This window comes from Chiroxiphia lanceolata, chromosome 20 (assembly GCF_009829145.1).
Source record: "Chiroxiphia lanceolata isolate bChiLan1 chromosome 20, bChiLan1.pri, whole genome shotgun sequence".
NCBI lineage: Eukaryota > Metazoa > Chordata > Aves > Passeriformes > Pipridae > Chiroxiphia > Chiroxiphia lanceolata.
The window spans coordinates 8,741,863-8,762,343 of NC_045656.1; the positions used below are offsets into that span (position 1 = coordinate 8,741,863).

Sequence of the window (20,481 nt, forward strand, 5' to 3'; positions counted from 1 at the left end):
ACTAGATGATGTTTAGAGATCCCTTCCTACCCAAACCATTCTATGATTCCATGATCTCTGAAGGGCTGAGTGAGGGAAATCCTTCACATTCTGAATATGACAACTCTGAGGGCTGGGTTGGGAAAACCCATCCCTCCCCTTCAGAATACGACATTAGGGGTTGGGCTGGATGATCTGTGAAGGTTCCTTCCAACCCAAACTATTCTATGATTCTGTGATTTCTGAGGGGCTGGGTGGGGAAAACGCACCCCTTCTGTCTGGAATATGACATTTCCGAGGTACTGGGGTGGGGAAAAACAAATCCTTCCTGTTTGGAATAAAACATCTGTGAGAGGCTGGGTGTGGGAAATGTTGGACTAGATGATGTTCAGGGATCCCACACAAACCGTTCTATGATCTCTGAGGGGCTGGGTGGGGAAAATGCATCTCTCCCGTTGGGAATACATTAGAGGTTGGACTAGATGCATGTTCAGAGATCCCACACAAACGGTTCTACGATCTCTGAGGGGCGGGGTGGGGAAAATGCCCCCCTCCTGTTTGGAATACGACATCTCTGAGGGGCCGGGTGGGGAAAACATCCCTCCGCCTGCGAGGAGGGAGCAGCGGCAGCGAGGTGGGAAATTGAAGCGCGTAACTGAGAACTGCCCACACCTTTTGCCAAGTGGCTTTTTTTCACAGCGATGATCCGGGCCGCCAGGCGGGCGCTGGGCGTGGAAAAAAACACATCCCTCCACCTGCCCAGCGGGAGGGCACCGCCGGGGACGGCGAGATGGGGAAATTAAAGCGCGTTAATCTAATTTAAACAAGAATTGCCCGCGGCGCTTGGCGAAGTGGTTTTTGATAAGAGCCGCCGGCGGCTGAGGGGAGCGCTCCCGCCTCACGGCCCGGCGCGCACCGCGCCTGCGCTCTCCGCTCTCCCCGCTGCGCGGGCGCAGAGGCTCCGCTCCCTCAGCGGCTCCCGCTCCCTCAGAGCCTGCGGGTCCCGCAGCGGCGCCGGGCGGCGACCGGGATACGGACGGGGGCAACCACAGAGCCGCAGGATGTCGGCCACGCTCTACGTGCTCTCCACGCTGGGCGGATACGTCCTCACCTCCGCGCTCCTCCTCAAGTGCCCGGGGCTGCTCCACCGGCCCAAGCGGCAGCGCTTTCGCTGCCGGCACATCTCGCACCGCGGCGGTGAGTGAGGGGGATGGAGGGCGAGGGGAGGGAACCCTTCCCGCCCTGCGCCGCTCCTCAGGGCTCCGCGGCCCCCGGGCGGTGCTCCCCACATTCCCGGGATGCTGCTCTCTCCCTCCCCGGCCCCTGTGCCCGTGGCTCGCAGCGGGGCTCCCTTTAAACCTTCCTCCCGCAGCCTAATTTTAGGTGCCACCTGCTGACCAGCGCTTCGTCTCGGCGCCGAATTAATCTCCGAAGTCAAACGGCGCCGGCCGAAATCAGCTTCGTTTCGCTTTGTTCCCCTCTCGAACGTGTATATTTTTAATTCTAACGAGTCCGTATTCTGCTGTTTCTCTCCCTAACGAGAGACACCTCTGACTGTGCCTTAGATGAGGTGCAAAAGATCAATTTTCTTACCTCCGACCTCCTGTTTGCTTCGCTCTCTGCTTTTCGGGAGGAACACAATTTGCTGTGGCTCTATTCTTGCCCCCCTTGGCGTTGCAGGCAGTGACTATTTCAGTGCCCTGGTAAAACCGATCCAGGTTGAGAGTCTTGTCCCCTCCTTGTGCCAAGGCCTTGTGGGTTGGCTCTCTGCTTCTGTCTCAAATAGCTAAGTCAGGTTTTTAAAAGTTTCTTCCACCTTTTCCGAAGCACTGGGAGGAAAAAAAAAAATACGGTGAGTTGTGTTTTCCTGTTCTGCGAAGATCAGTTCTGTGCTTTTTCTCTGCTGCCTCATTCAGTCTGTGGAAATAGTCAGTTTTCTAGAATTTTTTTTTTTATATTCTGTGGGAGGTAGGCTGAGTTTAAGCAGTTTTCAATACCATATCCTGAGCCAGTTTATGCAAGGGTTGATCACAGTTCTAGACAGTGGTCCTTTACTGCTCTGCCTGGAATCATTACAATACAAAAACTAGAGTTGATCTTTATAGTTTTTATTACTGGCATTTCTTTCCTTTTGTTTATACAGCAGTTTAAGTTTCTTTGTAGTCTTCAAATATAGCATAAAATACGCCTTTTGGTGTGGAATACATATGTTGTTTGTTTCTTGGTAGGTATGTGCTTTCCTTCAAGGAACAAAGTTCTTAATTTCAAGTGTTACCTGTTTGTGTGATTTGCAAGCAGTAAAAAACTTGCAGGCGACTTTGTTGGGACTTGGAATGATCTCCTTAATCCTCTCTTCTCACTTCCTTGCAAGGCCCTTAGTTAAGATACACAGCCCTAAGCCTCCAATGCAACTGTTTGGGCCAGTTGCTCTAAGCTCCATTAGAACAACAGGAAAGCCTTACTTAAGGGGGGATTATTCCTTAGGCACTCAGAGGCAAAGTCCACGGTCTGTGGGCTGTTCTGTGTCCACATGTATCCTTTGAAATCCACCCGAGGCAGGAGCACAGCCCTGAACATCTCAGCAGCTCTTTGCTCAGGCTGAAGATCACCTACTCTTTACTCTCTGGGGTGTTTACCCTGTAATATAAATTCCTGTGGGACTTGAGTTCTCCTCAGGCTCCAGTCATGCTGTAGCTTTAGAAGCAGTGTCAGGTTTCCCATTGCATTACTCCAATTAACTGGGGAGATCAAGATAACACTTAACTTGTTTGGCTTTTTCCTCTCTGAGATGAAACCTTGCATGTGAAGCATTTTAAGTCTGAGGGGTTTGATTTCACTCACTTCTCTGTGCAAGTATTTTCTTATTTCGTAGCTCATCAGTGGACTCGTCCCTCATTTATTTCTGCATCATTTTAAAATCTGTCATTTCTGAGAACAATAATTAAATCCTGATATTCTGTGTTAGAGTCCTCTGTCAGTGCCAGCAGCCCTGGGTTGAAGGGTCTTTGAGGCAGGGTAGGATTATGGTTTTTACACAGGATAGTTGAGGTTGGAAGGGACCTCTGGAGATGATCTTGTCTGACCAGAGCAGGTGGACCAGGACCTGGTCCTGTTAGGATTTGACTACATCCAAGGATGGAGGGTCCACAACCTCTCTGGGTAGCCTCTTCCAGAGTTTGATCACCCTTGCAATAAAAAGGGGGGGTTACTTATGTTTATAAACTGAAATTCCTGTATTTTAAGTTGTTCCCATTCCTCTTGTCCTTTCCCTGGGCAGCACCAAGAGGAGTTTGGCTCAGTTGTCTTTACTCCCTCCCATCTGGTATTTAGACATCGTTGGATCCTTCCTGGCCTCTGTTTTCCAAACAGAACAAAACAATTCCACCCCCCTCAGCCTCTCATTGTACAAAAGAATCACCTCTTAATTCTCACAGCCCTTCTCTGGATTTTTTCCCAGTAGATCCATGGGTGCCTTGCACTTTGGAGCCCAGAACTGGACACATCCCTCCAGCTGTGTGAGCAGAGGGGAACAATCACCTCCCTTGACCTGCTGGCAGCGTTCTTCCTAACAGGCTCCTGTGGGGGAAAACCCCAAAAACCTCTGAGGGTCATGTCCTTGAGCCAGTGCAGGGTGTTGACTCCCTCTTTGGCCATGGTGGTGCTTTCAGAGTGGGAATATGCCAGTGGATGTTCCCATTCTGGCTCACAGGATGCTGGGGAAGGTCAGTTCCTCACTGGGAATGTGACAGCACAGGGATCTGGAGGTACAACTGAGGAAGTGTCAGAAGCCCTTTGGTCAGCCCAGGATAGAAGGTGATTTAGTCCATCAGATCCCTGGGTTGTGGAGTTCCTCCTTCTGGGTGTGGTCTGTGAAAGCCACTTTGCTGATCTAGAATTCCTGTTCCAGCTGATGTCTCAACTTTGTTCCTCATTTCCCCTCAGTGACCCAAGTCAGGCCTTTGAGTCACCAGACCTGCCTCCCTCACATGTGACTTGTTACATCAGTCACTTCAGGTTTTATTTTTGGAAAACTTCTGCCCAGGAATGTTAGGATGTTACTCTTTTGTTCACAAACTGAAGACTGACTCGGGTTTTTTCCCTCCCTCTCTTAGAATTCAGGATGTAGGGGCTGTATTACCACAGTTGATAAGTTATCTAAACACCTCTATTATCATTGCAGTTAATTGGTAACTAAGCATCCAGCAGGGCTTTCCCATCTTTAGGGAATCAGCACATGGATACCATGAGGTTTTCATGTTCTCCTCTATCCCAGAACAATTCCTAATTCTACAATCAAATTGCACAAAATATTGGTGAATGCCTAACCACAGAAGCTGTTGTGGATTTACCATATTGTTTTATGTTAAACCCTGCAGATTTTGCCTTTATGTTCTGAGTTCAAATCTTTCATTTTGTAAACCTCCCAAGGGGAGCTCACCTGAGACCAACAATTTTAAATTGCTGGTTGTGCATTGCTTTCATTGAGTAACTGAACACAGACTTGGGTAAGTATGTCCTGGTGAGGTCTTGTTAATAGGCAAGGCCTTAATTGGAGCTTTTGTAATTGCTGTTTACAAAGTCTGTCATTCATTACTGTCAAAGAGCAGTTAAAATTTGCATAGATATCCTCATCAGCACATGCATCCTCAGGAGGTTGTTTTGTTTTTCAGTCTATAATACTGCCAATTTTCTGAGGAAGGGAGAAGGCAAAAACCTTTTCCACTCCCTAATCAGGCTGATTGATACGGATTTTTAGGCAGAGAATGATGGCTCAGGAGTTGCAGAGTTTACTCCTGCCTGAGAGAGAACTTTATTTGTCTGTCCTTTCATTTATTAGCAGTTGATGAGTTTCATATTCCTCCTGTGGGAAATCTCCCTTTGCCAGCAGCAGAAACCTTTACTGACAGATTTGTGCTGTTTGGGGAATATCTTTGCACTGGAAAAAAGAGATTGTCACCTCTTTGAGCATCAGCTGGGTTATACATTAAGGGAGTATCAGCTTTAGGGTGGCTTGGGTGCTTTTTCTGTAGTTTTTTTTCCTCTTGTTACTCCTCCCATCAACTCTCAAATAGACTTTTTGCATGTGCTGTGGAGCACAGTGTCCCAGCCAAATACAGTGGCTTTGAGGAAGAACCTCTGGTAAAACAAACACTTTGTTTTGTATTTTCAAAGTGTCACACAAATCCAAACTGAGTTATCTTTTTTTTTTTTTTCTGTTTTTAATTGTTTTACCTTGAGAAGGTCCTGTCTCTCCAGTAGGTTGGTGGCAACGGGGATTTCTGACTCGAGCTTCATACTCATTCCTCCAAATATTGCCTTAAAATATAGACATGTTTAAAATCCATTTGTTTTTAAAATTTATTTTCAGTGGGGTGGAGGGGAGGAAAAGGATTTTATACATGTTTTATTTCTGTTATTTCTGTAGGTGCTGGAGAGAACCTGGAGAACACAATGGCAGCCTTTCACCAGTGAGTACAAAAGGAAGCTGTAATCCTAAATTAGGTGTTCTCAGTGTCTTTAGTGAGTGAAGCAATCAAGGAAGGTGGGACTTCCATCAGCTCTTGGGGTGCAGTGTCCTATTTCTGAAAGTCATCTCTCCTTTGGGTGACTTCTGTGGATTGCCAAACATCCATTTAAACCAGGAGGAGTTGGGATACCACAAATTAGGATCTGTGCACAAGAACAAATGGAAATAGAACCCCTGGGGCCTGATCTCCTGTGCTAGCTCATAAAACAGGAAACAATGCTGCTTCTGTGTTTAATGGTGATTACTCCTGTTAGTTTATTTATCATTATAAAGCTAAAAATGTCATGTTTTTTTTCCCCTGCATACACTTCAGTCACGCAACGTGTGAAAGCCTCTTACCCAGGGGTTTAAAATGGGGTTGGTACCAGAAAGCCTTTTAAGCCTCCAGCATTTAAGCAGTGAATTCTAATAAGGTCCTCAAAGGCATTTGAAAAAGGAGCATATCTCAAACTCCAGCTGCTAATGAGAAGGGACAAAATTATGTGGGCTTCTCTTTGTTTTCTTTGGGGTTTTATAATTTGCTTTGTGCTAAGTGGCCTCATCAGTTTGCTGTTCCCCTGCAGCCTGAGGAGTGCCAGCTCTCCCAACCAAAGAAAAGAAAGTGCTGCACTATTTTTCTATCTCCATGGAAGCCCAGCATAGTTTTGTGTGGTTTTCTTTTTTTCCTGCTGGCCTGCCTTTCTTCAAGTCTGCTACCAGCCTTTCTGGGAAGTGCTTCTTCTTTTTTTTTTTTTTAACCATTTCTTAATTTTCATTTAATATCATGCTGGTTCTTTACATGAAGGGCTCTTACGAGGGAAGTTACACTTTAATTACTTTTATTTCGTTCCCAGAAATAAGCTGTAGTGCTTGGAGCAAGGAATGTGCTAGGAGTCATATATTTGGTGATAATACAGTCTTTTATCTGACTCTCTTCTGATCACTTTAATTATTTTATAGCTGTAGTGTAACAAATGCTTTGAGGTCCAGTTTTTGAACTCATCACAGGTGCCAGTAGCAAAGTTCAGAGCCAGACAAGCAGTCAGAGCAATTACCTTGTGTTAGGCAGTAGAAATTCTGGCTCCCTCTGTGAAGGGGCAAAACCTTTGTGCTTCCCATCTGCCCATTCCCATCTCCACAAGTAAAAGGAGTGGGGTAGAAAATCACTGATCTGGATGGTGGGAAATGATCCTGATTGGCTCAGAGGGCTGGTGGGAACTGTTGAATTTATAATCCAAGGGATTTTACCTGAATACAAACAGGGTGTGTCTGCAGGAGCTGCTCCTGCAGGTTTGGACAAGCAGGAATATTTGGCTATTGCTGTAGCTGAATCCAGAAGAGAATGTGTGTCTGCAGCCCTTGGTTTTGCCTTAATTACAGTTATCTAAGTACTGACAAGAGCTTTATTTATGCTATTTGCACTTTAACAGTGATTAGAGATTATCTAATACTGTTGCATGATAATGAAGACATTATTTTAGTAGTATAGAAACAAAGTGTATGGGGGGAGGAGGCCTTATTGGCAATTTCCAGTTCTATATTAACTTAACTTACAAATATCCTGGAAGTCAAATAAAAGTTCTTTGTACCAGAGACACTATATTTTTGGTTTTGCATGATAAAATGCCTGATAGATTTTTTTTTTTGGGGGGGAGGGGGGACTGTAATCATGTTATACTGCATTTAAATGAGTCTGTGCTGGTTTTAGATTTTAAAATAACTAATTTCAAGCCAAGAGCACTCTCATCCTAATTTGCAAATGTGAGCCTCCTTCACAACTGGAGTTCTGGAGCAGCTGGATCTGACTCCACATGAGGTTCTGAATGTGGAGCCTTGTCTGGAGCAGTGTGGATTTGACATGTTATTACAGAGCTGCAGAACAAACTGATTTCCAGCTGGAAAAGCTCAGCACTTCAGGAAGCTGATTTAGCAGCGAGGGCCTGGCAAATCCCCAAATTTGTTAACAAGGAAGGTTGTTGTTCTCCTCCTTCCCACCAGCCCTGCCTTTCTCAAGCCCTAATATTTCTGATAAATTCTACTGGTTAAATGACAATATGTGGTACTAGATGGGAACATCTTCTCCCAGTTTGGCAGATCTCCTGCAGCAGATTTGGAGATGCTTTTCCTCAGGAGGAAAAAAAAAAAAAAAACAAAAAAAACCAAAAAATCACCCAGAACAGCCTGTGATTCTTCCATATGTAACAGGATTTTGTTCCTCTCCTAATTCGTAATTAGCAGCACTGGAAAACAATTCACAAATTGGTTTTAATTTGACAACCCTCCTCTTGATCGTTATCCCAGCTGGACCAGAAATTGTGTTAAACACTTAAGGGGGGATGTTCTGATTTTTTTGTTGTTTGTTTGGTTGGTTTTTGTTGCATTTGTGAATGTTTAAGGCTTGTGAGATGATAAATCCCATAAGGAAAAGGCTGTCACTGAAGTCACAGAGCTTTGGGTCCCACGTGGGCACAGCTCAGAGGGGCTGCAGGTTTGCCCATGGGTGGATAAAAAGAACAGCTCAGGGTTTGGAAGGAAGTGTTCAGACTTTTATCTGTCTGCTGGAATGACACCTCCTGAGGATCTTTTCTAATTAAATGAGCCATTCCCTTCTCATTGCAGTAAAGCTTAGTTTTTCTGTTCTAGTGTGAGCTTTCTTGTGCTTATTTTTCCTCAGTGTTATTGCCACTTCCCTGCTTTCTTTACTCCTCCTGTGAGCCAAGCTGCTGTGGAGTGGATTTGGGATTGGATTAGAACTTTTCAAAGCAGTGGATTGGAACAGGAATAGCTATTTTTATTTAAAAATATGACCAGATGTTTTAGTGGTCCATTTCTCTTTAAATTAAAAGTTTTTCTTTAAAATGATATTTTTTTTTAAGGTTGTTTTGCTACCCAAAAAAGCCAAGAGCCTGAAAGTCCTACAGCTAATTTCCTGATACATTAATCAGGAATGGATGGAAAGCAAGTTAAAAAAAAAAAAAAAAGACTTTCACATCCCTGTCATTTGTTGTTTCTGTTACCACAAATTTGATTACTTTCTTAAACAACAGCTCACTTCCTCCAGTGCTAAATGTGCTACCACTAATGAACATCACACTCCAAATTCTGAAAGAATACTTTAGGTGTAGGTTTCTCAATCCTGCAATCCACAGCTTCCACAGGCTGATTCCTATGGAAGATGGAGCCAAAGGTCCTGTGTTCAAATCCCATCTTTGATTCATTATTTATTCATGCATCAGCTTCCCACTGCAGCAGAGTTGTTTGCAGCAAGCCTGTGAGGATCCATTGCATCATAAAGCATCTGAAGTGCTTCCAGTGGGATCAGTTTATGGAATGACATGTTGGATTTGGACGTGGACAGAGCACATGTGTCTTCTCTTGCAGTGCTGTTAATTTAGGAACAGACATGCTGGAGCTGGATTGTCACCTGACTAAGGATGAGCAAGTGGTTGTGTCCCATGATGAGAACCTGAAGAGATCCACAGGAGTGGATGTCAACATCTCTGACCTCAAATACTCTGTGAGTTGAGCAGAAAACGTGCTGGGAGATGCTTAAAAATGAGTTTGTAGAGAGGCTGAGGTGGGCAGGAAGGTTTTGTGTCTGTGTGCCTCGTCCCCAAAACCAAAGGACAGGATTCACCTTGTCTTGCCAAAACCAACCCAAAGTTCACCAAACTCCCTGTGCAGTCAGAGGCTCAAACCTGGCACATTCCAGAGGGTGATGAACCCCTCTGGTGGGATGAATGGCTCCCTGGAGCTGGGCCTGTTCTGATGACAGAGCAAGGTAACTCAACAAGCTGCTCCTGCTGGGACCAGACTTTTACTGGGAAAATTGGTAGATGGATCCCATTTGTACAAGTTCTGTCTTACAGAACTTTCCATCTGATATTTAAGTGGAATTCTCAGAATTTTCAGGAAGGCATCTGGAAATGTTTTGCTTTATTCAGCTGCAGGTAACAGAAATTTAAGAAGTCCAATAATTCAAGTAATACCAAATGTGCTGCTACTAAATCACTTCTTTGGTGAGAAGACACTAAAAAAAGTATTATTTTTGCCTTTAGAGATAAATGGCTTATGAATTATAGGTTTTTTTGGTCTTTTTGGAGAAGGTCATGGTTACATCCCTGCATTTGAATCACTGTTCCATTTCCCTTTATTTTTAAGGAACTTCCACGGTATCTCTGCAAGTTGGATGTCACATTTCAGAAAGGTAAGTTTATCTCTTGCTGGTTTAATTTACAATAACTAATTTTCCATTTTATAGTATGGTAGCTTCCTATTTGGTGGTATAAAAGTGGGTTTTCTTCTATCAGCATCTTGGTAGGTTTTAAAACTGAAATACAATCCTAGCTTTAGAAACCAGCTCAGTAGTTACTGTAGGTAAGACTTTAAGCTCAGAAGGAAATTTTGTTCTCCTTTGGTGTTTTTTTCATATTAATCTTGTTGCATTTGGTGTGTGGTAACTGAGGCTGTGTTTGCTATTTCAGGATTTTAGCATTGCCTGCACTCCTACTGTTGCTAAATAACGTCTGAATTTCATGAAGTTAAAACCTAAATGTGCAACTTGCTTTTCATTATGGAAACGAGCTTGTCATAATTAATTTCAGTCGAATAAAGTAATTTTTTTTGTTTAAAAATGTGGTAACTTTTTTTAAAGTTTTTTTAAGGTTTTAAGGAGTGCTGTGACAACTCAGCTTTTAATAAAAGTGGCCTCAGCAGTGACAACTTTGTTTCCCCAGAGTGTCAGTGTGAGGGGAAGGACAACCGCATTCCCCTCCTGGAAGAGGTGTTTGAGGCATTCCCAACAACTCCTGTCAACATTGACATCAAAATGAACAACAATGTGCTGATCAAAAAGGTACCTGAAAAAACCTGAGAGGGAGTGAAACACAACCACAGACTCAACTGGGCTGGAAAAGAGCTCTGGGATCACTGAGTCCAACCTCTGGTGATGCTGACATTCCAAAACAAGAGGGTTTTTTATAAATATATGGATATAAATTATATTTTTATAAATATATGGATATAAATTATATTTTTATAAATATATGGATATAAATTATATTTTTATAAATATATGGATATAAATCATTTTTTATAAATATATGGATATAAATCATTTTTTATAAATATATGGATATAAATAATATTTTATCTATATATGGATATAAATTATATTTTTATCTATATATGGATATAAATTATATTTTTATCTATATATGGACATAAATATATTTTATCTATATATGGATATAAATTATATTTTATAAATTTATGGATATAAATTATATTTTATCTATATATGATATTAATTATATTTTATCTATATATGATATAAATTATATTTTTATCTGTATATGGACATAAATTACATTTTTATCTATATATGATATAAATTATATTTTTATCTGTATATGGACATAAATTACATTTTTATCTATATATGGACATAAATATATTTTATCTATATATGGATATAAATTACATTTTTACCTATATATGGACATAAATTATATTTTTATCCATATATGGACATAAATTATATTTTTATATATGGATATAAATAATATTTTTAAAATATATGGATATAAATATATTTTTATCTATATATGGACATAAATAGATTTTATCTATATATGGACATAAATTTCATTTTTATCCATATGTGGACATAAATTATATTTTTATATATGGATATAAATAATATTTTTAAAATATATGGATATAAATATATTTTTATCTATATATGGACATAAATAGATTTTATCTATATATGGACATAAATTTCATTTTTATCCATATGTGGACATAAATATATTTTATCCATATGTGATATGTGGACATAAATATATTTTATCCATATGTGGACATAAATTATATTTTTATCCATATGTGGACATAAATCATATTTTTATTCATATGTGGACATAAATCATATTTTTATCCATATGTGGACATAAATCATATTTTTATCTATATGTGGACATAAATATATTTTTAAAAATATATGGACATAAATATTTTTAATCCATACATGGACATAAATATTTTTAATCCATACATGGACATAAATTATACTTTTATAGACACATGGATATAAATATATTTTATAAATATATGGCCATAAATTCTATTATTATAGATATATGGACACACATCCCATTTTTCTGAGTTCTCTGACAACCATTTTTATCTGGGCCCCCAGTGCCCCTGTGAGAGTTGTGCTCTTTGTGCTGCAGGTGTCAGAGCTGGTGACTCAGTACAAGAGGGAGCACCTGACGGTGTGGGGGAATGTCAACTATGAGATCGTCTCCAAGTGTTTCAAGGAGGTGAGGATGGGCCCAGCTGAGCTTTGGCCTTGCCTGCCTGCTGCTGGGGGGTCACAAAATGTGCAGGGAAGCCCCCTGGAAATCCAGGTTTAGCCAGGCCAGGCTTTACTTGTGGGGAGAGATTCTGTGCTTCGATTGTATTCTGCTTTACTCTTCTGATAAAATAAGTCAGGCACAGTTTACACCCCTGCACTCTGCAATAAAATACTTGAGGACTTAACCTTAATCATGTTTTACTCTTGTTTTATGTAATAAAGGGCATTACAGCTTTATGCCAGGTATCCTTAGAGCCTGTTTTGCACATCATTTATCTGATAAAAATCAATTTTTTTAAGGACTGCTTGTTGTCTGTTTCTTTTCATGAAAATAATGCACGTGGCCACTAGCTGACGGAGTTTCATCAGTATAAGGCTGTTGTGCAGATGTAATTCTATTCCTTCTTGTGCTGAGGAATTTAAAAATTGTGCTTATTCCAGGGGATTTCAAGTTACCAGAAAGAGAAATTCAAGTTTGGTGGCAGGGATACGTATAGAGTTTCATATATAAAGAGCTGGCAGCTGAATCTTTAGGTGCAACTAATAAAAATTTTAAGCATGCACTGATGATGTCCTGTTGTCTTGCTGGGATCAGAAATGGCTTTTTAATTCCTGAGCTGTTGTATTTGCAGTTCTGTGGTTGCAAAGAAAGATTTGTATGCTTGGAAAAAGACTTTTTGATTTAAATCCCTCTAAGTTCAGGTTTGGTTTTTTTTCCCCATTTCTAATTGAAGCCTAAAATTTTAAACATGCAGTGATGATTAAATTTATTTGCAGCAGCCTGGACAATCTACCAAGATAACTGAGAATCTTTCTTTCCTGGTTCCTGCAGAACTCTGACATTGCCACCATCTTCTGTGCCCAGCGTGTCCTCCTGCTCCTTGGCCTGTTCTACACTGGCCTGCTGCCCTTCATTCCCTTCAAGGAGGAATTCTTTGAAATTCCAATGCCTTCCATCATCCTCAAGTGAGTCCCAGTCCCAGTGTAACCCAATTCCAAGTCACTGTCTTAGTCAGTGAAATTACTGCTCTAATTTGAGCAAGGGCAGGATTAATTCTGCGTGTTCCTCTTGCAGGAACATCTCAAATCAGATTTTAATCTGCCCTCTGATAATTTTATTTCTTCTTCCTCAACAGGCTGAAGGAACCACAGAAGATGTCAAGAAGCCAGAAATTCATTATCTGGTTGGCTGACACGTAAGATTTTCATCTGATTAAATTTTTATTTGTATTTTGCCTTTATATTAACAGTTGATTTAAGCAACTAAGACTGGCTGTTGCTGTAACCATGTGTTATATTTTTAAAGGTTTTTCCAGCTTTTTGTCAGGATGAATCATATTCAAATCTTATGCAGGTGTCCTGTAATGCTTTTATTTTTCATGCTCTGGAGCAGTGCAGTAACAGTGGGCATTATTCCAGTTGAGCCTATTTAACTTCTGGTTTGAAGTGTGTTCAGCTGATTAACGTGCAATTAAATGCAGATTTCATGGATGTGACTGTTCCATAACGTTGTCGGGGTTGCCTTACAAGGAACACTTTACATTTTAAGGACATCAGTGCTTCAGAGGGATCTTAGTCACAGGCTCTGAGGCTGCAGGGAGCATCTCCTGGCTCTTGTTTCTGTCTCTGACATGTGTTAGTTTAATTTCTCAGGTGGCCACCGGAATTTTGGTGTCTTTTGGTGGGAAGGATAAAATCTCTTCCAAAAGCAAGAGGGTTGATTCATCAGATGTGGTACCAGGGGTGAAGGATTTGTCTGCTGGGTTTGAGCTTCAGCAGGTTGATAAAATAACCAGAGCTAATGCAGATTTCTGGGTGTCAGAATTAACCAGGCTGGAGCTGCTTGAACAGGAAGTTTTTCTGTAATGAGCTTTCTATTCACTTCCTTGTGGAAATATTTACAGAGCATCAACAGACATTGAAAATTTGATGTGTGTTTGAAGTCCTCTCTCTTTTCCACAGGTTGCTGATGAGGAAAGCACTGTTTGACCACCTCACAGCTCGGGGCATTCAGGTACAGTGGGGCAAAACTAAAGAAATGTGCTTTTAACCCAGTGAGAACTGATTAATTGAGGGTTCATATTCTCCCCAACATGTTCTGTTGTCTTACTGGGATGATAAATGGCTCTTTAGTTCCTATTGTATTTGCAGATCTGTGGTTGCAAAGAAAGATTGGTATACTTGGAAAATTTTTTTTTAATTTAAATCCTTCTAAGTTTGGTTGGGTTTTTTTTCCCCATTTCAAACTGAAGCCTCAAAATCAGTTTATATACCTGTTGTGGAGTTTTCACAGAATAATGTTTGACTTTTAGAAAGATCTAAAGTCTTGGTGAAATGGAATTGGAGCCACCACTAAAAAATGTCCCTCTTGAAAGGCCGTGTTTGTGTGGCATCATAAGGGAATAATTTATCATTTTAAATATATGTGGCATCATCTGTCTCACATGAAACAACTGAGGTCAAAAGTCACCTTTAAAAAAAAAAAAAAAAAAACCAACTTAGTATTTCCTGTAATAATTTGTTCTTCTCTCCTATCTTAGGTGTACATTTGGGTACTGAATGAAGAACAAGAATACAAGAGAGCATTTGACCTTGGAGCAACTGGAGTGATGACAGACTATCCCACAAAACTGAAGGAGTTTTTACATAATTATCCAGCATAAAAGAAGAAAACCGAGGAAGTTCTTGCAGAATAGATTGTGAGCCAAGGATTTTCTTCATTAAAAAAAAAAAAAAAAAAAATTGGGGGCAGCATCCACAGATCATTTTGCTGGAAAGATGTAATTGGATGATCTGTTTACCTTGTTGTCAAGTCACTACCTAATGTAAAGGTTGTCTATTTATTTTACAACTGTAACCACATAGTTTACATCTGTAAATAGAGCTCATTTAGCAATGGCACACTTCACAAATTGTGATGACTAGGAAGAGAGTTGGGTACCTGGAGATAATGAGCATTATTTTACCTGTCACAAGTGTTCCTACACAGGTGTCAAGACACATCAGTTATTCCAGTTATATCTTAGTGAGCAGAAACTGGAGAATTTCTGGAAGTGTAACCTGTGTGCTTGCATTTCTTGTGTTGCTTTTAGTTTTCAGGTAACTTGTGGAGCAAAAGAAAAAAAAAAAAACCAGGCACAGGAGAAACAGCAAAGCAGCCCCTGTGTGTGGCCAGGTGGTTTAAGCCTGTGAAGTGCAGTCAGTAAAAGTGGTCACTTTTTAGCCAAAATTCACTCAGTCAGGATGGATTTACTCTGTTGCTCTCTCTGGCAGGAATGCTGGATTTGAGCTGCAGCTGGTTTAAACCCTTTGTGATGTGATGGTAATACTGTGACTTGTTGGTCAAGGTCTAAATACAATATTTGAGCCAGGATCTAGGTTTGACACTGAGTTCCAGCTCAAGGCTCCAGGTTTGCCCCTGGTGTGAGCTGACCTTGGCATGGCAGTGTGTGGCTTTCCAGAAAGGCAGATTGCACTTACCCCAGAATACACTCACTTTGAAATAGCCTTTTCACAAAGGAACACAATGTCCTGCAAGTCTTTTGCACATTTTGATGAACAGGAAATCGTTTTTAGGGTGAGGGACCAAAGAAGACTTAAGTTTGGTCAGGAGTTCCTGTCAGATGAATTCACCCAAAGCAGGTTTTTATTTATAAAGGGAGAAAGTGTCAGTCTGGAATGTGTGTAAATTTTGATCTTTGCTCTCCACAGAAGTCCACTCAATAGCCATAAAGTTCACGTGCATGGACATGGAAATAACTTCCCTGGCAAAAGCCAGGAAACCCCAGGGATTGTGGAATGGGATCAGGCAGGAGGGTGTTTCTGGAATACCCTCATGTGCTGCCCTGTCCTTGGGAGCAGGTGGTATCCATGTGCCAGACAGATTTGAGCCTGCAGTGCCCCTGTGCTTTGGTGTGCCCATGTCAGTGCTTGAGGGGTCAGAAGGAGCTTAATTACTGTGGCTTAATTGTACCCAATGCCATGTATAAAGCTCAGTCATTTCATCAGCAGAGACTGTCACTGAACACTAGTTTTTATTCCAGCAGTATCTGTTCCCTTCACATGAAAATGATGGATTTCAATAATAAATACAGTGGCCAGATGCAGGAGTGCATTCCCTGCAAGGTACACTCACTGTTAGGAGGACTTGGAAAGTCGTTTTTCCCTTGGTAGCTCAGATATGGCAGGGCAAGAACCCTCCCAAATTTGTCATCATGGAGCATCTTTGCTGTGTCAGATGTCTGTGAGGAGGCTGCTGGAAAGCCAAATCCATCTGCATGGATAGTGCTTTGTTTCTGCATTACAGTTCCTTTCTGAGGAATATTTCTATTGGATGAAATGGAAGAAACTACTGATTTTTGGGATTTAACTGATTTTACTGATGGTGGCAAATGAGTTAATGGTGTCCTTTTCAATATCTGCCTGGTTAAGGTGACTGCAGATTCCATTTCCTCCTGATTTAATCACCCTTGTTGCTTATTGAATGGAAGAGAGGAAAAAGTATCTTCTTAAACTGTTCAGGGGAAAAAGGATGAATTATTTTTTATGTACTAAGCTTTTTTGTTTCCCTTTCAGATCAGTTCTGTCTGGTCAGATAAGTTCTAATAATGAGTCAAGTCATAGCTCTGCCTCCTTTCTAGAAGTCACAGAATAGTTGTAGAATAGGCTCCATTTGCAGCTCAGTAGGTGGAATTTTTAATTTACTTTTCTGTCTTAATCTGGGTTAATACCAGTTTGTAGCCCCAGGTAGTTTTTATGCAGTGTGGTTTCCTTAAGCTCAGTTTTATTGCTATTGAATTTCCAACACATGCACCTCAATTAAAGTTAATTCTGGTTTTAGAGATTGCTACCAAATAGCACTTACACATCAAAACCTTTTTTTTTTTTAGGCTAGGAAGACCTAAGTTTTAAAATACCATTTTTAATCTGTCAAGGGACACGTGATGACTTGGTTTGTCTCTCAAGTTCCCCCCATCACTGACTAAATAAACTATTTTGCATTATTCTGTATTGAATGACAAAACACAGATGTAGTTTTTTAATTTTAATATTTTTCCTCTCTAGCAGCAGTGTTGGAAATTTCTGCCTTCAAAGATGCTCAACACATTTTTCAGCCATTAGACCCAACCAATCTTCCCACATCTGATGTAGCTTTTGACTGTGCTGTTTATACATGACCTTGGATAAATCTGCTTCTTAATATCTGGAATTTAAGTGAGGGAAGGGATTCAGTGCTGGAAAAGCTGCTGAATTTATCCATTCACCTGTTTGGGCTTTAGCACAAGACTAAAATTTGGTCTCTTGGATGATCTGAGCACCAATGCACAGGGCTCAGGCCATGAAAACTGCCTGTGACAAAATAACATGGATTTGAGGCAACTGTTGAATGTTTGCTGTATCAAATAATTGTTTTAAATATTCCAGAACTCGCTGTGTGATTTTTTTTTTTTTTATTTTTATTTTTTTAAACCCACTGGTGCAGAAAAGCTTCTGTTGGGAAGTTGCACAACTGTCCAGGAGGATGTTCGGTTGATCCCTCTCTTCGAGGGGAGATTCTTTTCAGGTACTTTTAACTCTAAATGTTCTTTTAACACTTACTGTGTTCTCAACCCTGCTGCAGAATATTTTATGTATGAAGGATGATGTGTGTATTTCATGCACTTTTAATTTGCAGGAAGCCTTGTGCACCTCTGTAGCTCCAAAGCTATGAAGGGTTTTCTCTTTCTGTGTAAAGTGAGATCAACGCTTTTGAAATGTGGCACGTTAAAACGTCTTTGCTCATAAAAGATCTAAAACTTAAACACTAATTGTGACTTCTTTGCCTAAGAGCCTCATTTCTGTGATGATGATTTTATATTTGCAGTGTAGTAAACGTTGAGCTTTTGATGGTGGTCCTGTGTTAAATGTGCTGTTTGGTGTTTGCTGTTTGCTGATGAGTGGCCTGGTTCTGGTGCACATTTATAACATCACAGGTCAGGTTTTGAAAGCACTGACAAAATCCACCTTGTGTAGCCTGGTTCTAGACATCAGACACATTAGTTTAATTACAGAGTGTAGCAGTTCCCAGCTGTGGATGATGTCACATCCTATTTATTATGTAAATCACACCTGAATTGAATGGGGGAGTGAAAACGCTGAGGGAACTGCAGGTTGAAATGAGAGCCTTCACTGCAAAAGGGCTGTGTCTGCTTTTTTCACTTGATTAATAATCATATTCATCTATTTGGCCTCTGAAACAATGAAGAGCTGATGATTTACACTTTAAATTATTTTACTGTGGCCTTTAAATCACTCTTTAAATTATTCCTTTCTGTGATGTCCTAAGGACACTTTTTCTGTCTCCCCCACAATGTCTTCCACCTGCTCCCTTTTCTAGGAGATTTATGGTGAGATTGGGGATGATCAATGAAAAATCAATGGATTATTGAGTATAAACAGCCTCTGGGAGTCGACAGGTTGATTTGGGGACAGCAAAGGAGCTGTTTTGAGTTTGTAATTAACAGGAGTTCCACTTGCAGAATTTTCTGTACACTGTGTTGTCCTGTCTGAGGATGAGCAGGTTAACATTCCCTCTAGTCCTGGAGATAAATTTCCAGCTTTCCTACTGGATTTTCATTAAATAACATTAAATAGTAGGTTTTAAGGTCAAGTGTAATTTTAAAGCCTTGAGGGGTTCCTATTAGGTGAAGTGGAGGTTTGTATGCAATGGTGTTTAGTAACTTTTAAAGGATTTGGGCAGGGTGATGAGAGGGTTCCCCAGGTTGCTCTGGATGGTATTTTATTTTTTTATTACACATTCCAAGTGGATAATAAACCAGAAGATGGAATCCCAATTCCACTCAAGCATTAATGAGTGGCCACATTTCTTTTGAAGATGGAAAGTGTTTGCCTGTGGTCCCTTCAGGTTGTGTAACCTGTCATAAAGCAAACAGATGATTCAGGAGATTTTCAGAATCCAAGAAATTTGGATTTCTTACCCAAAGCAAGAAGACTCGAAGTGTAAGTATTTTAAAGAATATTCAGAATATGTTTTTCTACACTGATGAGCAAGAGAGGATGGATAAAATCCCTGGAGAGCGGATGAAACTGTGTAGGAAACACGAGCCACCCAACCTGAACAAATCCACGGGTCGGTCCCTACCGTCCTCCTGCCACAGGAGGCCGCCACAGCCCGCGCATTCCCCGCGGATTCCCGCCGGATTTCCATGGAGCTCTGTGCTCCACACGGCAATTCCCAGCAGCCAGAGGGATGAGGAACCTGCAGTGCAGAGCTGGGTTAAAACAGGAGGCTCGTCCAGCTGCAGGTCCTGAGTTTTCTGGGGCTGGTTGAGCTGGACAGTGGGTTTAGGGATGGTGGAATTCCCAGTTCCAAACCCTGGAATTTTCCCGTGGGAAGGAATAGGAGTGATCAGCTGTAGGCAATGAGTTTTACAGCCTCACATCTGATGTCTTGGTGATTTTAGGGGATGAGATGAAGGACGGGGGAACAATTACAGGTTGTTGGACCTAAAATTACGATGCTGTGAGTTAGGGAAGGAAAACTACTGTCACTGATGGAAACACCTGAAGTGCTTGAGGGTGTTTCTGAAAAAGTCTGAAATATTCCCAATTTACAAATGAAGAAGAAACCTCATCTGATCCCGTCTATCTTAATAACAAGGCCAGTAACACCAGCTGCAAACAGAATTTGGGAATGCTCAGAAACTGAGGTTTTGATCAGATTTTAAGCACCATTTGTAGTGCAACACTGAAATGTTGAGGCATCAACCTGATATTCCCTCCCCTCACTATTGCCATGGCAAAAGTGCCCCCCAGGCAGTGATCCTTTGTCAGTTGGGGCTTTTCTGGTCTAAAGGTAATAAAGGTTTAAAAGGTGGCAGACACTGAGCAGGGAAACAGCAGCTGTGCTGCTCAGGCTCCAAAAAAAAAAAAAAGTGGGTGTTTGCAAATAGAGAAATTTTTAAAATCCTGCTGAGCTGCTCAGCTGGAAGTTACAGGTTAGAGCCAAAATTCAGAGTTTATTTTTTAAAAAAAAAAATGAATAAATTTCTCCCAAGCTCAGCCCAGCAAAAGTTTCGTGGTGCTGCTCAAGCTGGGCTGGAAAAGTTTGCAACCAGCCTCTGTGACCAGAATCAAATGTGAAAAAGTGACTTGAAACCTCGAGGAGAAAGTTGCATTTAACCCAGCCAGCATTTTATTTTTCAAAAGGCAGTGAAATGCTGCTAATGAAGCACTGTTACCCCTAAAAACCTTCCAGTTTTTGTAAAATATGTGGATGTAGAACATAAAGAAAAAATTTTGGCCTTTTATGGTGTTATTTTTCTGTGTGAATCCCCTCTAGTGAGGCTGAACTTACATCAATATAATTCCAATTAATCACCACCCTAAACCAGGCTTCTTGCAGCAGAAACCTTTGTATACATGTAAAGAATCTTGATGTTCACCTTGTCAATATAATGTATTTTTATCAGCAAACTGAAAATTCTGCTGCAGAGGTGGGAAAAGAACCAATTTCACTGCTCTGCATCAAGCAGCCTCTTGATGATGCAAATTTATTTTGCTGGTGGTTTCTTGTGGTTACTTTCCACAAGTCTGGGTGATTTAAAGTTCAAGCAAAGTTTGTCACCACTTCCTG

General features: G+C 40.9%; 1 protein-coding gene across 1 annotated transcript; it reads left to right on the forward strand.

Annotated features, from left to right (window-relative positions):
* Positions 1-832: 832 nt before the first annotated feature.
* GDPD1 (glycerophosphodiester phosphodiesterase domain containing 1) lies at positions 833-17,737 on the forward strand. Its single transcript, XM_032707120.1, has 10 exons — positions 833-1,176; positions 5,405-5,447; positions 8,867-9,002; positions 9,647-9,692; positions 10,222-10,340; positions 11,722-11,811; positions 12,679-12,812; positions 12,983-13,042; positions 13,809-13,860; positions 14,387-17,737. The coding sequence occupies exons 1-10, from the start codon at positions 1,041-1,043 to the stop codon at positions 14,507-14,509; spliced, it is 939 nt and encodes a 312-aa protein (XP_032563011.1). The 5' UTR covers positions 833-1,040; the 3' UTR covers positions 14,510-17,737.
* The last annotated feature ends 2,744 nt before the right edge of the window (positions 17,738-20,481 follow it).

What these genes read in the sequence shown, in the direction of transcription:
- GDPD1 (XM_032707120.1), top strand. Translation starts at nt 1,041, where the DNA reads ATGTCGGCCACGCTCTACGTGCTCTCCACGCTGGGCGGATACGTCCTC. An exon ending in ACAATGGCAGCCTTTCACCA is followed by an intron (nt 5,448 to 8,866) that starts GTGAGTACAAAA and finishes CTTCTCTTGCAG; the next exon opens with TGCTGTTAATTTAGGAACAG. An exon ending in GGATGTCACATTTCAGAAAG is followed by an intron (nt 9,693 to 10,221) that starts GTAAGTTTATCT and finishes TTGTTTCCCCAG; the next exon opens with AGTGTCAGTGTGAGGGGAAG.